This window comes from Electrophorus electricus, chromosome 12, assembly GCF_041902795.1.
Source record: "Electrophorus electricus isolate QZ-2024a chromosome 12, ASM4190279v1, whole genome shotgun sequence".
NCBI classification, from domain to species: domain Eukaryota; kingdom Metazoa; phylum Chordata; class Actinopteri; order Gymnotiformes; family Gymnotidae; genus Electrophorus; species Electrophorus electricus.
The window spans coordinates 2,252,501-2,270,249 of record NC_137508.1 but is presented as its reverse complement, the minus strand read 5'-3'; the positions used below and the strand labels follow the sequence as shown (position 1 = coordinate 2,270,249).

The window sequence follows — 17,749 nt, the reverse complement described above, 5'->3', positions numbered from 1 at the left end:
AGATAACACGTCTAACAACCTTCCGACTACAGTAATTAGAAAATCCCCTCAGTTTAAAATGACATTTTACACTGTTTCATGCAGTTTTCTAGGCTATAACAAGTTGATAGCTAAAATCTCCTAACAACACAATCGCCTTTTGCTGCTTTTAAAGCGTTTGAACCGTACTTTAATTGTAATTGAAACATTTACAAACGCATCTACTTGAGAGGCCAGTGTTTTCTCCAATAGCATTATTCAATGGCAAGGAAAATGAAAGTGCAATTGCGCGGGATTTTGAAATAACGGAACGCAGGCGCGTTCACAACTCTTCTACATTCAAAGGATGTGACAAACTGTCTTAAACCCAACAAACAGAAAGAGTAGCCCTGACAAAGTCCTGACCTGTATCCCATATCCCATATAAATCCCAACTTTGTGGACTGAACCAAAAAACCATATATAGATATATATTTAATCATAATAATAAACTGTAATACTGTAATAATAAACGGATTAAACTGTAATAAAGAAGAAAGCCAAATAAATAGCAATTAAAAATTAAGATCACTACCTATATTTTATTATGTATTCTCTAAAATAGTAAGCTTGCACTTATACAACAGATATATTATCGTTTCATTGAACTGTATGGTTCACATCTAATCTGTTTTTCTTTTTTTCATTCGTCTTGCATAAAGGTGGTTTGGATCACTCGACCTGCATGTTCTTAACCACGAGATGGCGCTCTCGGCACAAGTGCTTCGTCTGTAATTAGGTTGTAAACGGGAGACCCGATTGATTTAAAATGATTGGCCATGTGATTAACTAAACGGGAGGTGTGATAACAGTTCCAGTCCGCGAACACATTATTCCGGACATATCAGAATAAATGACAATTAAATTGTGTGTGTTAACAGTTATAGTTTTGAACGCGTGTTATGATCTTTTTTGTTTGTTTGTGGGTTGCAATAGGCAAAATATCGTTTGAGTCTGACATCCACTGAAGAATTCCCATCCCCGCCCTATCCCGGACTGCGCAGGGGAGGGAGGGGTCAGGAGCGAAACTGGGAACGAGGAAAAGAGGAGCGAACGAGGCGAGCGAGATAGCTAGGTAGGTTTTCGAAAGCACAGCAACGTTTCTGTCCATTTTGGCCTACGTTTGTCCACATGCGTTTGAATGGGAACGGTGCAGCTAACTTAAGTAAGGAAACGTCGAGCGTAGTAGGCCAGACACTTTGTGTGGCGCAGCGGGCCAGGACGCCCACATTTACAGCCGCTGGAATTACAATTACTTCCTAAGTGCTTGGAAAATCGGTAGCTAGGCTATCTGGAGCCTGTTTCTATAGGCCAAGACCACAACCACACATCGGACGTGCGCAAAACAAAGGTAGAATTTCTGAACTCTTTATTTTTAATTTTTTTAAGCGCATGTGAGTGAAAATTTCTGTCGTCCTAAAAAGGTTTGGGTTTTCGCTAATGCGCTCCTTGATTTGTTGGGTCGGAAACTTAAGTTACCTGGACAACGTTAGCTGTCTCGTTCAAAACCTAACGCTAGCTAAATATTTTAGCAAGTTAGCATGCTAGTAAAGTTAGCTAGCTAGTAACTCTACCTAGTTTGCTAGCTAACGACTGAACAACTACGATTCGCGTTTGATTCAACTACTGTAAAAAATACCATTTTAAAGAAACGTGGTAATGTTAGGTTTAATCTGGACCGTTCATAGGTTTATAACCCACAACCTGTTTGCGTATTTGTGTGTCGCATAAGGAGCAATCCCAGCGGTGAAGCATGCAGCCGAGTCGGTGGTCTGTCATATTTTCGGGATAACTTGAATTGAAGTTCTTGACTTTCGTTTAGTTGCTTATATTCTTGGTAGTTCTTTTTGTAACTAGCTAACCAAAACAAATTTGTTTCGTTGACACAGTTTCAAAAGGCACTTGGTATTTCGGTGCCAATTTAGCTAGCCAGCCAGCTAACAGTGAGGTACTTTTCCTACCAAAACCACTTCATGCTTGGTCCGGGTCCAAGACATATTGATTTCTTTTTCGTTGCACACTTTTTTTTGTAATTTGGCTGACATGTTGATTGTATATTTATTCTAGGCATTAAGTGGGATTTTATATTGTTCACTGTGTTTTTAATAAATCTGCAGATATGCGTGTATCGCAAACGAAACGGTTAAAGGTAAACGCGAGCTCGGATTGTTTTATCAAGGTGGACAAGGCCCGAGTCAACACCTGCACTTGCGGAAGTGCTCTATCGAAATCTGACTGGGCACCAGTTTCGAAGTATTGGTTGGACATTAATTAAAATTTAATCATAACGTCAGCTAGGTAGCTACTTTTTACTCTTCTGTCCGAGTATTTTTTTTTAAATATCTTTTGTTACATGCGATTTAACCTGACATGCAGTCATCATTCGGCAGATTTGCATCCGTAACTAGACTGAATTGTGCAACTAAAAGGCGAAACACGGTGCTTCGTTATTTTAACTTAAACGGAAAGTTGTCGCCAGCATCCAAGTTTGTAGGTAGGAACCTGTTGAGTAGCTCTTCGATGCATGGGCGTGTGTGTGTGTGGGGGAGGGGAAGGGACAGGCGTGGTCGGCTGTTTTCTTTGTAACTCCCTTTTTGCATTTGCACACAATGTAACCCCCCGGTGTAAAACATGAGGTCAGCGCATTACGGGACTACCGACTGATCGCTTACTAATTTCCCGGTTCGTCCGACTTTGGCGTGAGTCATTTGCGATGGTGGTGTAAGTGTCCGAGGGCGAGCTCTCTACTTAAAGGTAGACATGCTTGGGATTTTTTCCCGATTTCCCTGCGGGTGTGTCTACCTTGACCTGTGGAGTCCAGAAGGGGACGGGACATGTTAATACTCGCAGGTTTTCTCGGGAGAATGCACAGCGTATCTCCAAGTACCAGACTGGGTTTGTGAAGAATGGCCTTGGTGGCTGATGTGGTTTTAAACCAGTTTGAGTGCGCTTTTGAGACGTATCATTTTTGAAACGCTGTAATGACTGGGTTTACTGTTACACGGGTGTGTCCGTCAAACACGGAAGGGTTTGAGCACTTTTAAAAACACGTACAGTTAGTTCCTCCGCCTGCGGTCACCTCACTCTGTCTGTGTTCGAAAGTGTAGAATTTTGAGCGGAAATGTAACGGGGTAAAACATAAGCTTTAAAGGAAGACGTCCACTGCTTTATTTACACATTTTTCCCGAAGGAACAACCCCCCCCCCCTCCCCAGTAGGAATGCATGCTTTAAAAGGCTGTGTCATCGGCTCTCCGGTTTCCGGACTGTGCTGACCACACGCCTGAAGTAATGGTGGACTTAAACGCTATAGAGTTTGTAACTTCTTAAATTATGTGTACCCCAAGTTCTTTACGTGTTAAAAGTACCGAACTTTTAATGTACGTACGTAAGTTATTGTTGGTCAGTACAGGGAGTGTTGAGTATGTGCTCCAAAGTTCGAGGTATTACTTGGAATCGGGCCAAACCAAAAGGATTGGCTTTTCACATTCAAATGTAAACCTTAGTCAGCATTAACACTGTCTCTCATGGATTGACTAGCTAAAATACTATAATGGACAAATGTAGAGGGTGTCTGTAAAATGTTGGAAAGTCTTTCCCTCTGTTCGCAAGATTTGATGAGATTTTTACAATAAACCATAAGATGCATCATTAATGTTCCATTATGACAGGCACAGAAGTAAACACCTGGCAAATGCAGGTAGTTCTTGCTCTTCTCACCCATGGTGGTAGGTGGTCATACTAAATAAACCTGAGTTTCTTGTTTTCATTTCTTACTTTTTCTTTGGTAAATAGTCTATTGGTTTTAGACCTTCACCACAAATTGCTGCTGACTTGTCCTCTTTTGCTGAATGTCTCACTTAATTTAGCTTCGTTTTTCTTTGTGCCTTTACTTGTCTGTTTTGTCTCTTGTAGTTATTTGGTCTGTCAGGGTAAACTCAATTCAGACGGTGTGTAAAGACACTAATTTGCAATCACTACTACCCCCCCCCCCCCAAAAAAAAAACAAAACCCTGTTCACTTGCCACTTCAGTGATGTATTCACACTGAACTCCACTTGCATGTATTTCATGACTTAAGATCTTTCTCGTGGTTGTAGGTTCAAGCTGCATGAGTCAGTCATTATGCTATGGTCTGATCGCCTGTGTTTGCAGTTCTAAAATTTGCATAAGTGATTAAATAGTCTAATACCTTTGCTCTCTCTTTAGCACACACACAAGGACGGAGCTAAATTGAATTACTTTGTCTTAATATAACTGGTGGCTGATGTTGCCTTTCCTGTATCTGCCAATCATAACTGAGATTTACTATGTAGATGACATCAACATGACCGTATCTGTCTGGTTTCCCTCAGTGCTCAAGGCAGTATCAGTGGGCCCTTGCCATTTAGTTGCTGATCTGAAAGTACAGATGGGTTTTTGTCAGAAATCTTGTTTTTGTAACTCTGATGTCAAAACTGAAAACACTATGCCAGGAATGCAGTCTGGCTGGGCTCATCTGTAGTGGGTAAGACCCAATAAATGTATCTTACCTCTTTGACCTAATTTCAGTGATCAGGTTTTCTTTGACACTTTGTAGTTGATTTCCTTGGTTGTTTGCCCAACAAAGCCTACATTCAAGTTTCACTGTGTTCTGGGTCAGGCCTATTTTAGAGGGATGGCTTTTTTTTCCTCCTCTGCAACAGACTTTTGGAATCCTTAGTACAGTTTCCAAAAATACAACAGCTCAGTTTTACTCAGAGGGCTCTTTATTCTTATAACTATTAGCCTAAATATTCAGAAGCGTGCTTTGAAGGTAAGACTATGCTGTTAGGCAGTGTATGTATGAGAGGGTATGTTTGAGCACTACGCCTTAGTGAGAGAAATCAGTATGAATTTTCACCTTGTTGGAAATCAGTCATGCATAATTGTGTATATTCCTGTATTTTTAAAAGTTAATTTATCAGAAACTGCTTACTGTTGAAATTCTTATTGATGTTAAAGTTCTTGCATGGAACTGTTCATTTTTCTTCACAGACAGTTTAGATTGCATGTGTGTTCATTGGTAACTTGAGAGTTCACAAGTGCAAGTGAGAGTGTTGCAGGAAAAGGTGTGCATCACAGAAACTTGTCCCCCTCAGACTGGACCATTCTGAGTCACTGCTTTTACACTGAATCCAACATTTAGACTGAGCACAGACATGGGAATAGATAGGAAAGGAGGTGGGGAATAGAAGAGGTGTGTGTGTGGAGAAGGAAGAGGACCTTTTAGGTATTTTAAGGCTGCTGGAGAGGCAGAGACAGGCTTTGACATGCCACAACACCAGCTGGAATGTGTCTACGCATGCGTAGTTTTATGATTTGTGTTTGTTCTGTTGAAGGGATGTTGTGGAAGAGTGTTGGAAAACAGTTTCAGTAGTCGATGAAGCTCACTGCTGTGTCTGTGTTTTCAAGGACATCCCCCTCCCCACCCCCCATACACTCTTGGACACACATTTACTATTGTTCCCCTAACCACCAGATGGACAGCTGCAAATATTTTCTCTCTCTCTCTCTCTCTCTCTCTGATTTTGTAGTTGCTGCAGTGGGGCTAAGATCTATTAGAGTACACTGCTTACACATGTCTGAGGAGGGTACATGGCTGCTGTGCTGTTTTAGCATAGTTTTGACCTTGGCTGGAGCGAGCTTCCCTTTCGCGCTTGCTCTCATTTTGGAAGCTACTGGGGTTTTTTTTTTGGGGGGGGGTTGGTTTTGAAAGATTCTTTCTGGCTGTTTGTTGATTGTTTGAGGGACTCCAGATTTGTGATCTTGGATTTTGGTTTGACTTGTGTAGAGTAGTTGGACTACACAAGATTGTTAGCAGGGGTATGTCTCTGACTCTGTTATGAATGTCTTAAGCTGAAAACCTGCCCTTCATCTTTTGCCAGTAACTTAGGTTGATTGTCCTGTAGTGGCATGTAGTGTTTTCAGGCTCAAGCGTCGTCTTTCAGTGCAGTTGTTCCTCGGCCTTAAGTATTCTCTAAGGGTATGGCTATGGTAGGCCAGGTTCCCATCCTTCCCTGCTGTGACCTGAAGTGTGACTGTAATGAAGGTGAAGCGTTCAATAAAGTTGCAGTCGAGTACTTGAGTACACAAGCACATGTATTTCTAATTTTTCAAGCGACAACAAATTTCATAGTCTACAATACCCAGTGTGATTGTGTTTTGGAGCCTTTATACTGGTTTTCAAAAGCTTGTGAAGCCATGGAGTTCTACCTTTCTCTTCTTGTGAAGACATTTGCCGTGTCGAGCTCTGCACCCAGAAATAGAGCACTGCAGGATAGCAGCAGCTTCTCACCTGCCATTCACACCGTGTGGCTCCCTCCTCATCTCAGCTAACTGGTGCTAATGAGCAAGTGCAGATCAGCACAGCCATTTATTTATACACCGCTCTTATGTTAAGATGGTATCCAGTAAGCGAAACCTCCAAATGTCACTGAATAACCGCTTGTGCTGCAGAGTTTGAAAGTGCACCTGCCACTTTAGCACCCAGGTCTGAAGAGGGTGCTTTTGCTACTCAGTATCAGCCTGGGCACTCCCATGTTACCAGCAATAGTTTTTTTTTTAGCTGTTCTGAAAATGTTTTATGGCTGGTTCAAAAGCTTTAAAATTGTCTTCAAATAATTACCCCTGTATACCTTATTGTACACGATGGCGCTTTTATGAACAGTATGGAGCACAATAGTTAAAATTACATAACCATTTACAAGCTAAACTTGACATTTCTAGACACAATAATAAAAAAATCAAAATCTAAAATTATGAATAAGGAAACTCATATCCATATCAGCTGTACTGAAGGTGAATAAATAATTCATTAGATGGAAATGACAGTTATTGTTAAAATGACCTTTCCATTTGCTTTAGGACACTAATATTCAACACAGACTGGGGCAGGTGATTTCATGTAATAAATCCAATAGTCTTTTATATTGTACATTTTTAATATGCTGGCTGTCACTTTTAATATGCTCAAGTTCTGAATCATACCAAATCTTTCCTTGATTAAATTTAAAGGCTGAATACTTATAAGAAGAGAACAGGTTCATGTAGAGTAGGCAAAGATGCTTTGTAGCATCTCAGTTTTTCTCAATAAAAATAACTGGTTTGTCATATCTGCATGGGCTGGTTCTGTCTGTGTGCTTTGGGGTTGAAGATGTTGGCCTTGAACGGGACTTATCTGCTCCTGGATTCCAGCGACAAGTGAGCTATCCCCCTTTTTAGTGGAGGGAGTAAGTGGCCTACTTTAACAATGGAACCACTGAGGGCTTGTGGATTTTTTTTTGTTGTTGTTTGTTTTTAAGTAGAAGCAAAGAGGAGATGAGGATAAGCTATTCTCTTCGGTGAAAGTGTGTGTGACTAAATTAAGGCAGCCAAAGAGCACTGCAACCGTATCAGTGCTGTTTGTTCATTTGACCTCTCTGACTGTGAGTAATGGTAAGAGGTTGAGAGACTTCTGAAATACTTTTGCTTCCTCCTAGTAACATACCAGCTCTGAATGAACTTCATATTCACAGGCTCTGTGTGGTATGGTGGTAGTGTAAATGGACTCTGTCTAATAGTGAGCTGTGTTGTAGTTGTAGTCTGGTGTGATATGAGAAGACCTTGGCTTCTTCTATGTTGTGTCTGAGGTCATTATGCCTGCCTGAACATGATAGATCTCCCTCTTTCTCACACACACACACGTTAATCATCTTTCTAAAAAAACCAGTTTGGTTTCCTGTCGATGGCGCTGTGTGCGCTCACTGCCGATGTTGGGACACTCGTTATAGAAATGTTTGTGTTGGTGCCTTTCACTTTCTTCAGATATTGGGAATCCAGTTTTATCTTTCTAACTGTTCTCAACCTGACTTTTCAAAAGCATAACCTTTCACTAGCCTTCTGATTTGTTTAACTTCAAGTCCAATATTTTAGGCATGTGTGCAGATTTATAGCCGTCTTTTTTAGGACGAAATATTCCAAAACCGTTCTTGAACTCAGAAGGAAAAAAAAAAAACTTAACATGACGTTACGCTGCTTACTAGATAACACGGTAGAAGCTGCTATCTTTTCACTGCTATGCTGGGAAACTAGGCTCCTCTGTTGTAGCTGTCAGGGTAACTGTGTGCTTGTTAGTCATACTGCCTCTGTAGTTCCCTCTGGGAATATTTCCTCCTTTTCCAAAGTACAAGTACCTTTTTTTCCTTTGGTGGTTGTGTGTCAGAGAGGGTGATGGCATCCTGGACCATTGAGAATAAATGTGAATGAAGGTGTGTATGCAGTGGGGTGTGTGTGTGTGTGTGTGTGTGTAACACTTTCTTTTCTCTCTCAGTGTGTATGGAGCAGTGTGAGAATGCCGCATCTCTCCTGGCGTCTGTGCGTGAACAGGAGATGCAGTTCGAGCGTCTGACTCGAGCTCTCGAGGAAGAGAGGAGGAGTGTGGGGCCCTCCGGCACACTGCCCCGCCCCCTCCCCACCCTGCAGGTAACCAACTAATCATGTGACCGCAGGGGTCATTCGGCATTGTGCCGTCCCACCTCCCATTCTGAATCTTTTTGTAAGCCTGTGCTGTCCTACGCCACCCGCACCTGTGAATCTGTTCGTGTTGACATCCATGGTGACCATTATCCTACATCATGTCCATTGCATCATTTCCCTTATAGTGCATGATGACTCACCACATATGTCATTTCCCCTCATTTGTATTAACATCACCTCTCCCCCCTCCGTCCCTTCATTTGCATTAGTTGCATCCTCTTCCTGGTTGCCTTTATCACACCGTTCATCTTGCCTTACATCTTCCAAATCACTGTGTAGTACAGCATGTGCATCATTGCATCACTGGAGGAGCACCGGATCACATCACCTAGGATCAGCTTTCTTGCAGCCATTGTGCATGCTGCTGCTGCTCCATCTCCACTAAACGATCATGTGCTTCACTCATCGTTGTTATATTTAGGTGTTTTCTCCATGTTTTTCTTCAGTATTCACAGAAGCATGCTTGTATTACATGGGTGAAACCTTTTATATTTGTTTAACTGAACTTGTGAGATGGTTGCTAGTGGCTCACCTGAGAAGACTCTTCCTTGGACCAACACTGATGAACTTGACTAGAGGGCATCTGATTCCAATAAATTTGGGACATGATTTTGGTACTCTGCTGCATCTCTGTATGAAAGTCATTTTAGGAAGAAGCTTTTAGGATTTTGCAATCCTGCTGAGGCAATACCTTGCAAGGTATGATCCTGTTCAGTTTCCACAAGCGAACACTGTGGCTGATTAGATGGAATGTGGCTTTATCAGTTGTACAAATGTGTTGACAAAGGGTGGTGAATATGGTTCCATGTAGAAGCAAGCATGAATATGCAGGTTTTCAGAAAGAAAGCTACTAGTTCTGTAATGATGGGGGGGGGGGGGCATGCTTCAAGAACTGCAGCTATGTGCTGCTTTGCAGCTGATTTCATTTCAAAATGGCATTTCCCCATATGGCATGCAGTTGTTGTGTTCACACGTTCCTCAGCCACATCTGACCTGAACACCTTTTGCCATTTCCTGTCACAACAATAGTAATGCTACAAACTAGGATTTATTTTAAGGCTTTCATGGGGGGGATGTCAGGCACAGAGACATATTTTGTCTTTTTTCAATTGGTGATTTAAAAAAATAAAATAAAATAAAATTCTACGAACTAATTCAAATACTTCTCTATACATAAACCATTGGAAATGTTTTCTGAAAGTATTCAGACCCCTTCTGTTACATTACGCTAAAATACATTTTTCTTCATTGCTCTGCAAAAATGTATTGAACAAGCACAACGTTTTGTAAATTTAAAATATTCAAAAATGAAGTCACATTTACAGAGGTATTTAGAAAGTTTACTAGGCACTAAAGGACACTCGCAGGCTTGTCCCAATGCTACCTACCTTGTCTTGGCTGTGGGTTTTGAGTCTTTGCCATGTTGGAAAGAGAAACTTTACCCCAGTGTGAGGTCCAGTGGGCTCTTGAGCAGGTTTTCTTCAAGGATATCTGTATTTTCATCCCATGTAATCATCTTTCCTTCCAATCCTGACAAGCCTTCAAGTCCCTATGGTTGAGAAACATTCCTGCTGAATGGTGCTGCCACTGTCATACTTCAACGTGGGGAAGGCATTGACCAGGTCATGAGCAGTGTCTGGTTTACTCCAGATGTACTTTAAGCCAAGGGGTTTGGTTTTGGTTTGATAAGACCACAGAATGTTGTTTCTCATGGCCTGACAGCCCATTAGGTGCCTTTTTTCAAATTATAAGCAAGCCAATATGTACCTTTTTATTGAAGAGTAGCTTTTGTCTTGTCCTGGCATGTTCTCCCATCCTCACACAGGGAGTGTAGTGTGTTTTAGTGACCTTCAGTTTCTTGGTAATCTCCCTAATTAAACCCTTTCTGACGATTTGCTCAGTGTGGATGGGCAGTCGCTCAGTGATATGAAAATGCTGCGTTCTTTGGCGGTTTCAAAGCTGCTGATTTTTGTTATTTATATTTAGTTTTTTGATGCTCTTCTTTACATCTGTGTTTCAATGGAATCATGTTGGATGTCCATGAATAATTACTCACAATCCCAAACTTCTTTGCTTGTTTTTCCTGTCATTCTGCTGTGGGGCTTTTATAAAGACAAAGCCTTTCTGAATTATGTCCAGTCGACTGAATTTACCCTTTAAGGTCACTGGTGGAATTGGGGCTATTGTGAGCTCAGTTTCCTAGGAAATGTCACAGGAAAGGTGTCTCTGCTTGTATAAATGTAACATTTCAGGTTTTGATTATTGTTTAACTAAATATGTGAATCTTTGTAAAAACACATTTTTTGTTTCTATATTTTTTGCAGAGTGATGAGGAAAATGGAACTGAATTCATTTTTGCTTGAAGCTAGAAAAAATTTAGGAAGTGAATATCTTCTGAATACACTGTAAATATGTGCATATGAAGGTCTTTTGTGGTGCATTTTATGCGTTTGTTCCTTTCATGGAAAAATGTACTCATACTTTAGATTTAAGGTTGTGTACTTCAAAAACTCAGGTCAGACAGTCCTGCAAAGACATGAGTGTCTGAAAGCATGCCTTGAGCTCTCTTGCTGAAGTTGATAGGCAACCAAATGATGATTTGGGCTGCTTCGCCATCTTGCACATGTGAAATAACTGTCTGCTTGAATGCTAGACATGTACTTGAGAATGGGGGGGGGGGGTGGTTGGGTGTTTGTAGGCAATTTCTGTGACTGGGTGGGGTGGGGTTGGGTTTTTTTTTTTTTTTTTTGGTGTGTGTATTTAAAAAAATAAATAAATAAAACCCAACCACTGAATCTAGTTCAAAGTTTGTCATGTTAGTTGCAGCAAGCACGGGCAAATCTCCCATGATTAATTGGGGCTTGTATGCCCAGAATCCCCCTGAAAGCCCTGATGGTTGTGTGATAAAGGACCGATAAGAGAGAAGAAACTGGTTCTGTCAGTGACTTGTTGAAGGAGACTACAGAGAAAGCCTTGACCTGAACCGGAAGTTGCTCAATATTTAGCAGGCGTTTAACTATTACAGTCTTCTGTCGCCTGTCAATGACACATGCCGCTCCCTTTTATGGTAGTCATACTGCTTCATAGCCTCCTGTAAGTGAGATAATTTCTATGTAGTATGGATTTCACTCCTTTTTACACTCATGCACATACCTTTCTGTGAGCCATATGCATTGTTGTGCACCTCTGTTGCCTTGACTTCGATTATGACGATAAAACGGGTACACAAGACAATGGTTTTGAAATCCCGGCATCAGCTGCATCTCTCCTGTGTTGACATATTTGTGGCAGAAATGAAGATGCCGGGTAGGCTCTGGGCCTAACAGGTTCTCACAAGCCTGCGCCTCGCCTAGACCCTTTTACCCAGCTCAGAGGCTCCCTCTGAGGAATGGAATGAGTACTGTGCTCATCCCTTTTTTGAATTCCTCATGGAACTGTGTGTGTGAGGCAGCCTGCTATCTCATAGTTTCAAGATTGTGCACCATCCTCCTTATTTACAAACTTCCTTCATACAGCTGTTTTGTTAAGGAAAGTCTGTCTGTGGTGGTGTGTAGTAAACTGATATATAATGCCAATTCTTGGGTCTCCCAGAAACTTGCTGCAGCTCTGAATGTTTGGAATAGCTAAGCAGCCTGCTCACTGGCAACTATGACACCTCTGCCATAATCCTGCAAATGTGTGCCTGTGTAGATTTTGTTAAATCTCTCTCTCTTTCCCCCAATCCCCCACCCCCTCACCTCAGAACGGGCGCATTCCTGGTGATGCGGAGTTAGAGAGACTCAAACTAAACGAAGGATACATCAACGGGACACAGGTAGGACTAGGAATGTGGTGTGTCTTGCCCTTGTTTTGTGGCCAGATGGAGTTTTGTAAGACAGGAAACATCCATACAGTGTATAAACAATATTGAGTGTCAGCATGCATGCACATATGCATTTTATGCATGTGTCCTTTACAGTACAGAATGTTGGATCCAGGTCATGTTGTTGAGGAGACTGTCACAGTAGAGGAAGACCCTCGGGACACGTCGCCGGTCATATCTGTTGAAACCAGCGAGGATGGCACTACACGCCGCACTGAAACCACAGTAAGTACTTTCACACGCCTCCATTTCCACATCAGTACCCTGTCCCGACACCTTTGTGGTTTACACAAGTTTACAGCTCACTAATTCAGCAAGAGCCAAGGAATAAGTGAGAAATCTAGAGGTTGCTATCTTTTGCGCTTCTCTCCCTGTGTGTTGTAGTTCATTACCACTGTAATTCTGACAAGGGAGGAAAATATAAACTTTTACATTTTCTTATCAGGTCAAGAAGGTTACCAAGACTACCACAACTCGAACAATTATCCCTTCAGTCTCTGACACACTGTCACTGGATGGCACTGGATCGGTCACTGGTATGGGTGGTTATAATGCCCCAGTAGACCGCCTGTATAGGCCGCCAGGTGTACACATGGATTACCCAACTGCTACAGTCCCTCGTAATTACCACTATGGACCACCAGGGGGGTACGATGACTACCGCAGTGCCCCACCCTCTGAGACCTATGCAAGCCTCACTAGAGGAGCCCGCATGGAAGATCGCTACAGGTATGTCAGTGTGTTGGTCATGAGTTAAAATAGAACCTCATTTAAAGAATATTAATCACTTGTTTATCATGTAAAATTCAGTACTTCTGAAGCAAGAGTGCAATTTTAGAATGCACCATTGTGGTTTATTTATTTTTGTAAATTTTGTGAGGTTGCCAATTTTAGATAAAGATTGTTCCTGTTTGTTGTTTGAAATTGCAATGTGGCTTTGTAAGCAATACAAACCCAATATTTTAGGTGTGATGGTAATAGTCTGAAGCGAGGGCATTACCGATCCTATATCCATGTTTGTGGTGTTCTTGGTGAGCATGTGTCTGTATCTCCAGACCTGTGGATGGCTATCGAACGCTGGACTCCGGTTACCGTGCACACAGCAGGCCCCAGCTGGACCCATATGCAGCCCAGCCACAGGTGGGACGTATGGGCAGTGGTCTTGAGATCTCTGGCATGCAACGCTTTGTCCCAGAGCCTTATGGCCTAGAGGATGACCAGAGAAGCCTGGGATATGATGAGCCCGATTACGGCATGGGACCTCCTATTCACTACAGCACCATGCCTCGGCTAGCGCACGCACACCATGCGCCACCCCCGCGTAGGGCAGGGTAAGTGCATGGGGGTTGCATGTTGGTGGGGGTCCCTGTTGTGGGGCAATATTGTCCCTTACCACTGTTAGATTACAAAAGAACTTTTTAGGGAATAAAGCTGACCGTTTGTGTTTGGTCTGTGCCAGAAAGTGATTACTCTTTGTGACTTATTTGTGTGTGTGTAGGTCCTATGAGGGAACTCTGGATGGGGATATGAGTGGAGCAGGGGATATGTTTTATTGGGGGGCAGGTGCTCCTCTGGCTCAGGGAGAGAGGGGCAGCATGGCATCTCTGGACAGCACACTGCGCAAAGGTCCCCCCCCAACGTCATGGAGACAGCCAGAACTCCCCGAGGTTATCGCCATGCTTAATTACCGTCTAGACCCGGTTAAGAGCAATGCTGCTGCTTACCTTCAACATCTCACCTTTAAAAATGATAAGGTACATGTGTGCACTCTCAGGACACATACACGGACATACACTAGATGAGACAAAAAAAAAATCTCCCATCCCTCCCCCATGTATCCAGTTGAAGTCAGAAGTGAGGCGTCTGAAGGGCATTCCCGCACTGGTGTCCATGTTGGACAATCCAAAGAAGGAGGTTCATCACGCAGCATGTGGAGCTCTGAAGAACATCTCGTATGGACGAGACCCCGACAACAAGATCGCCATCAAGAACTGTGATGGAATCCCCGCATTGGTGCGGTTATTGAGGAAGACCAGAGATCAGGATCTAACTGATACCATCACAGGTACACACCCATGGTCACCCCTGCCCCCCACACACCCATACCCTACGTACAGTAACTGATCATGGTGGTGATGGGTCCCCCTCGCGATCCTCAGGCACGCTGTGGAACCTCTCGTCTCATGACTCTGTGAAAATGGAGATTGTGGACCACGCGCTGCATGCGCTGTCTGATGAGGTGATGGTGCCACACTCGGGTTGGGAGAGGGGTAGCGACGGCGGAGAGGAGACCTGCAAGCCGCGGCACTTGGAGTGGGAGACGGCCCTCACCAACACAGCCGGCTGCCTGAGGTACTGTCTGAGGAGAGGGCGTGAGCCAGCAGAGGTGGAGAGGTGCAGAGTCGGTTAGTGCACGGGTCAGCAGTGACATTTGAGAAGACAAATAAAGTAGAAAAGGGTTTATCATTATTATTATTTTCTGTAAGGGACTGAGAGTAGAGGGGTGTGTGTGTGTGTGTGTGTGTCTCTTGTATCAGGAAGCTGCTTCGTTTTAAACAAGAAAGAGGGGAAGTTGAAAGGGAAATGCTTTCTGTATTGAGACAGTTGAAGGGGTGGGGGTGTGTGTGTGTGTGTCAATGCACTGTGAAGCAGTGTTGGGACAAAAGAGAAACGTGATCTCTAAATCCACTTATTTTTTTCTTGAGTGCCCCCCCAATTTCCCTTTTAAAAATCCCTCTGTTCACTTTTGCCTTCCACCGATTACATTTACACTGAGCTAAACCTCTTGGTCTCCTTTTTGCTGCTGTCTTGCCTTTTTTCCCACTTTTTCGCAAGGGTGTCATGTCCTTTAACAGATTATTATTACAAACCCGTTAATGGTCAACTTAACTAACTTCTAGGAACTGGAGTTAAAATGTTCATCAGTGTTTGGTGTGCTGCTATTTCCTGTTTTGTCCTAAGGACCAATCATGTTTGTGCTGTCGGCAGTATTTGCATATGGGGAAAAACAAAGGTCAAATTTGGAATAATCGCATGAAACCTGCTAACTAAAATTTACATTCATATTTAAAAATTGATGCATACTGCTCTTGCTCCTTTCCTGGTCTTGTCACCAAAATATGACATGAAGAGATCAGCCAGATTGCGAATGAGTATGTTTCCTCCCATTGACCTTCAATGCAGATGTCTCTTACTCTCTGCAGGAATGTGAGCTCAGAGCGGAGTGAAGCCAGGAGAAAGCTCAGAGAATGCTCTGGGTTGGTTGATTCACTCATGTACATTGTCCAATCCCAGATTAACTGTAAAGATGTGGACAACAAGGTACTATTGCTTAAAACAACAACTTTCCTTGCCCTTATAAAGAAACAATAGAATGCTTTGCTTTATTTGTAGTAGGAATCTGTCAGGTAGGCCAGTTTTTGGAAACCTTTATTTCCTTATTCATCTAAGATTTCTCTCTCTAGTTGGTGGAGAACAGCGTCTGCCTGTTGAGGAATCTGTCCTATCAGGTGCATCGGGAGGTGCCAGGTTGTGAGCGCTACCAGGAGACTGTGCCTGTCAACCAGGGCCCTGCCCCTGCCAACCAAAAGACTGGCTGCTTCAGTTCCCGCAAGGGCAAAGGTGTGTGTGTGTGTGTGTGTGTGTGTGTGTGTGTGTGTGTGTGTGTGTGTGTGTGTGTGTGTGTGTGTGTGTGTGTGTGTGTGTGTGTGTGTGTGTGTGTGTGTGTGTTAGCAAGAGTAGTCATGTTTGCTGTAGCAAAAATGAAACTCAGAGTAATTGTCATTAACTGACAGTAAATTATATTTTAGCATGAAAAAAGTCATATTTAGTGAAAACCTGCTAAATATCACCACCTTTTTAAAAAGACTGCTTGTGATTCAGATCTTAGCTTTCTTGCATGTGCTTTTGTGAATGTATGTTCTTATAGGTTTATGAAAGCAAGCCCTTTGCTTTTGGTGGCTGGGGTGCTGTGGCTCTGTTTCTCTTACTGAAACCTTCTCTCCCTTTCGGTCCTCTCCTGGCCTATTCCCCTCCTCTCTGCTGTTCTTTTCTTCTTTCGGTCCTGTAACAGATGAATGGTTTTCCAAAGGTAAGCCTCTCCTTTTGTGAGCTTTGCTTGCTTCTCAGAGATCACTATTATACAGTAAGTCTTCATCTCACAATCACTCCTTGTATTACTTCGTGCATGGCTAATGGTCATTTCAGGCACTTCTAACTTTTTTATAAAGTTAAAAAAGGTGAAAATAATCATGAATGCTCAGTCTCTTGTAATTCAAATATTTTCCTGTAATGTTCTCTCTAGAGGGCGCCACAGTGTAACACCTTAACTGCACCTTTCAGCTGAACTCCGTTTATAGTTTGCGCAGCTAAAACACTGACTTCCATTTGATGTTGGAACAATGTCACCTTTTGGACTTGGCATACTCTATCAAATTTGTAAAGGCAGATGTGGCCTCGTTAAGTGGATCACTTGGTCTTGTAAAACCTGTTTTGTACATCTTGCATGCATCAAGTGTTTGGCCTCGTGTGTTTTTTCATGGCTTTTTGTTGTTTTGTTGGATCTGACAATTTCAGGGCGGAAAGACGATGATGGAACTGCAGACACAATTGACATTCCAAAGAGGACCACACCAGCCAAAGGTACAGAGGACTACATCATTGCATTAAGGAAACCATGCTGACAGATTTGCCTCATATTATTGGTTTTAAAAAAAAAATTATTTTTTTTTTCTTTTTTACATGTGTGGGTAAACTGAAAACTACCACTCAAGCCTCTAATACAAGGAACTAGACATCAAATTTGCTTTTATAACATCTTCATAGTACTTCAGTTGTTTGTATTAAGTATTCTTTTCTGACTAGCACATCTGATGATAAAGAGCCGAACATGTTATAGTAAAATACATGTTTTGCCGATCACCCTCCTCCCCAAGGTTATGAGCTGCTGTTCCAGCCAGAGGTGGTGCGTGTGTACACTTCACTGCTGAGGGAAAGTAAGAACCCGTCTGTTTTAGAAGCTTCTGCGGGAGCCATACAGAACCTGTGTGCAGGTCGCTGGACGGTAAGTATGTCTCCTGACAGTCACATGACTATTACGGTACACTTTAATGATTTGCCATGGTCATTGACATTTTTGCTTTGTCATTTACACACAAGTCTTTTCAATCTCTCTCAATTTCATCTAACCGTCTTGATCGTTTTTGTTTCCTTTCCCTTTCTCAAATTTGTCTTGGTCTTGGATGACCTCTCTCTCTCTCAGTATGGGTGCTACATAAGGGCAGTCATGAGACAGGAGAAAGGGTTGCCCATGATGACCGAGTTGCTGGCTCATGGGAA

At 42.6% G+C, this 17,749-nt stretch overlaps 1 protein-coding gene across 8 annotated transcripts in view; it reads left to right on the top strand.

Moving 5' to 3' along the window:
• The first annotated feature begins 896 nt into the window (after positions 1–896).
• ctnnd1 (catenin (cadherin-associated protein), delta 1) overlaps positions 897–17,749 on the top strand; it is a 21,901-nt gene continuing 5,048 nt past the window's right edge. For 2 of the 8 annotated variants that reach the window (XM_035531553.2, XM_035531552.2), the window contains exons 1-15: positions 898–1,369; positions 8,345–8,496; positions 12,293–12,364; positions 12,509–12,637; positions 12,858–13,141; positions 13,468–13,743; positions 13,911–14,166; positions 14,255–14,477; positions 14,572–14,764; positions 15,616–15,733; positions 15,877–16,033; positions 16,485–16,502; positions 16,988–17,053; positions 17,347–17,474; positions 17,673–17,749. The exon at positions 17,673–17,749 is cut by the window's right edge and continues 74 nt beyond it. In XM_035531553.2, coding sequence (XP_035387446.1) covers positions 8,350–8,496; positions 12,293–12,364; positions 12,509–12,637; positions 12,858–13,141; positions 13,468–13,743; positions 13,911–14,166; positions 14,255–14,477; positions 14,572–14,764; positions 15,616–15,733; positions 15,877–16,033; positions 16,485–16,502; positions 16,988–17,053; positions 17,347–17,474; positions 17,673–17,749 — 2,144 coding nt within the window. In that variant the 5' untranslated portion in view covers positions 898–1,369; positions 8,345–8,349. Of the gene's footprint in view, positions 1,370–2,599; positions 2,740–8,344; positions 8,497–12,292; positions 12,365–12,508; positions 12,638–12,857; positions 13,142–13,467; positions 13,744–13,910; positions 14,167–14,254; positions 14,478–14,571; positions 14,765–15,615; positions 15,734–15,876; positions 16,034–16,484; positions 16,503–16,987; positions 17,054–17,346; positions 17,475–17,672 lie in introns of those variants that run through there. The other 6 variants (XM_035531549.2, XM_035531548.2, XM_035531550.2 and 3 more) reach the window with 6 other exon arrangements.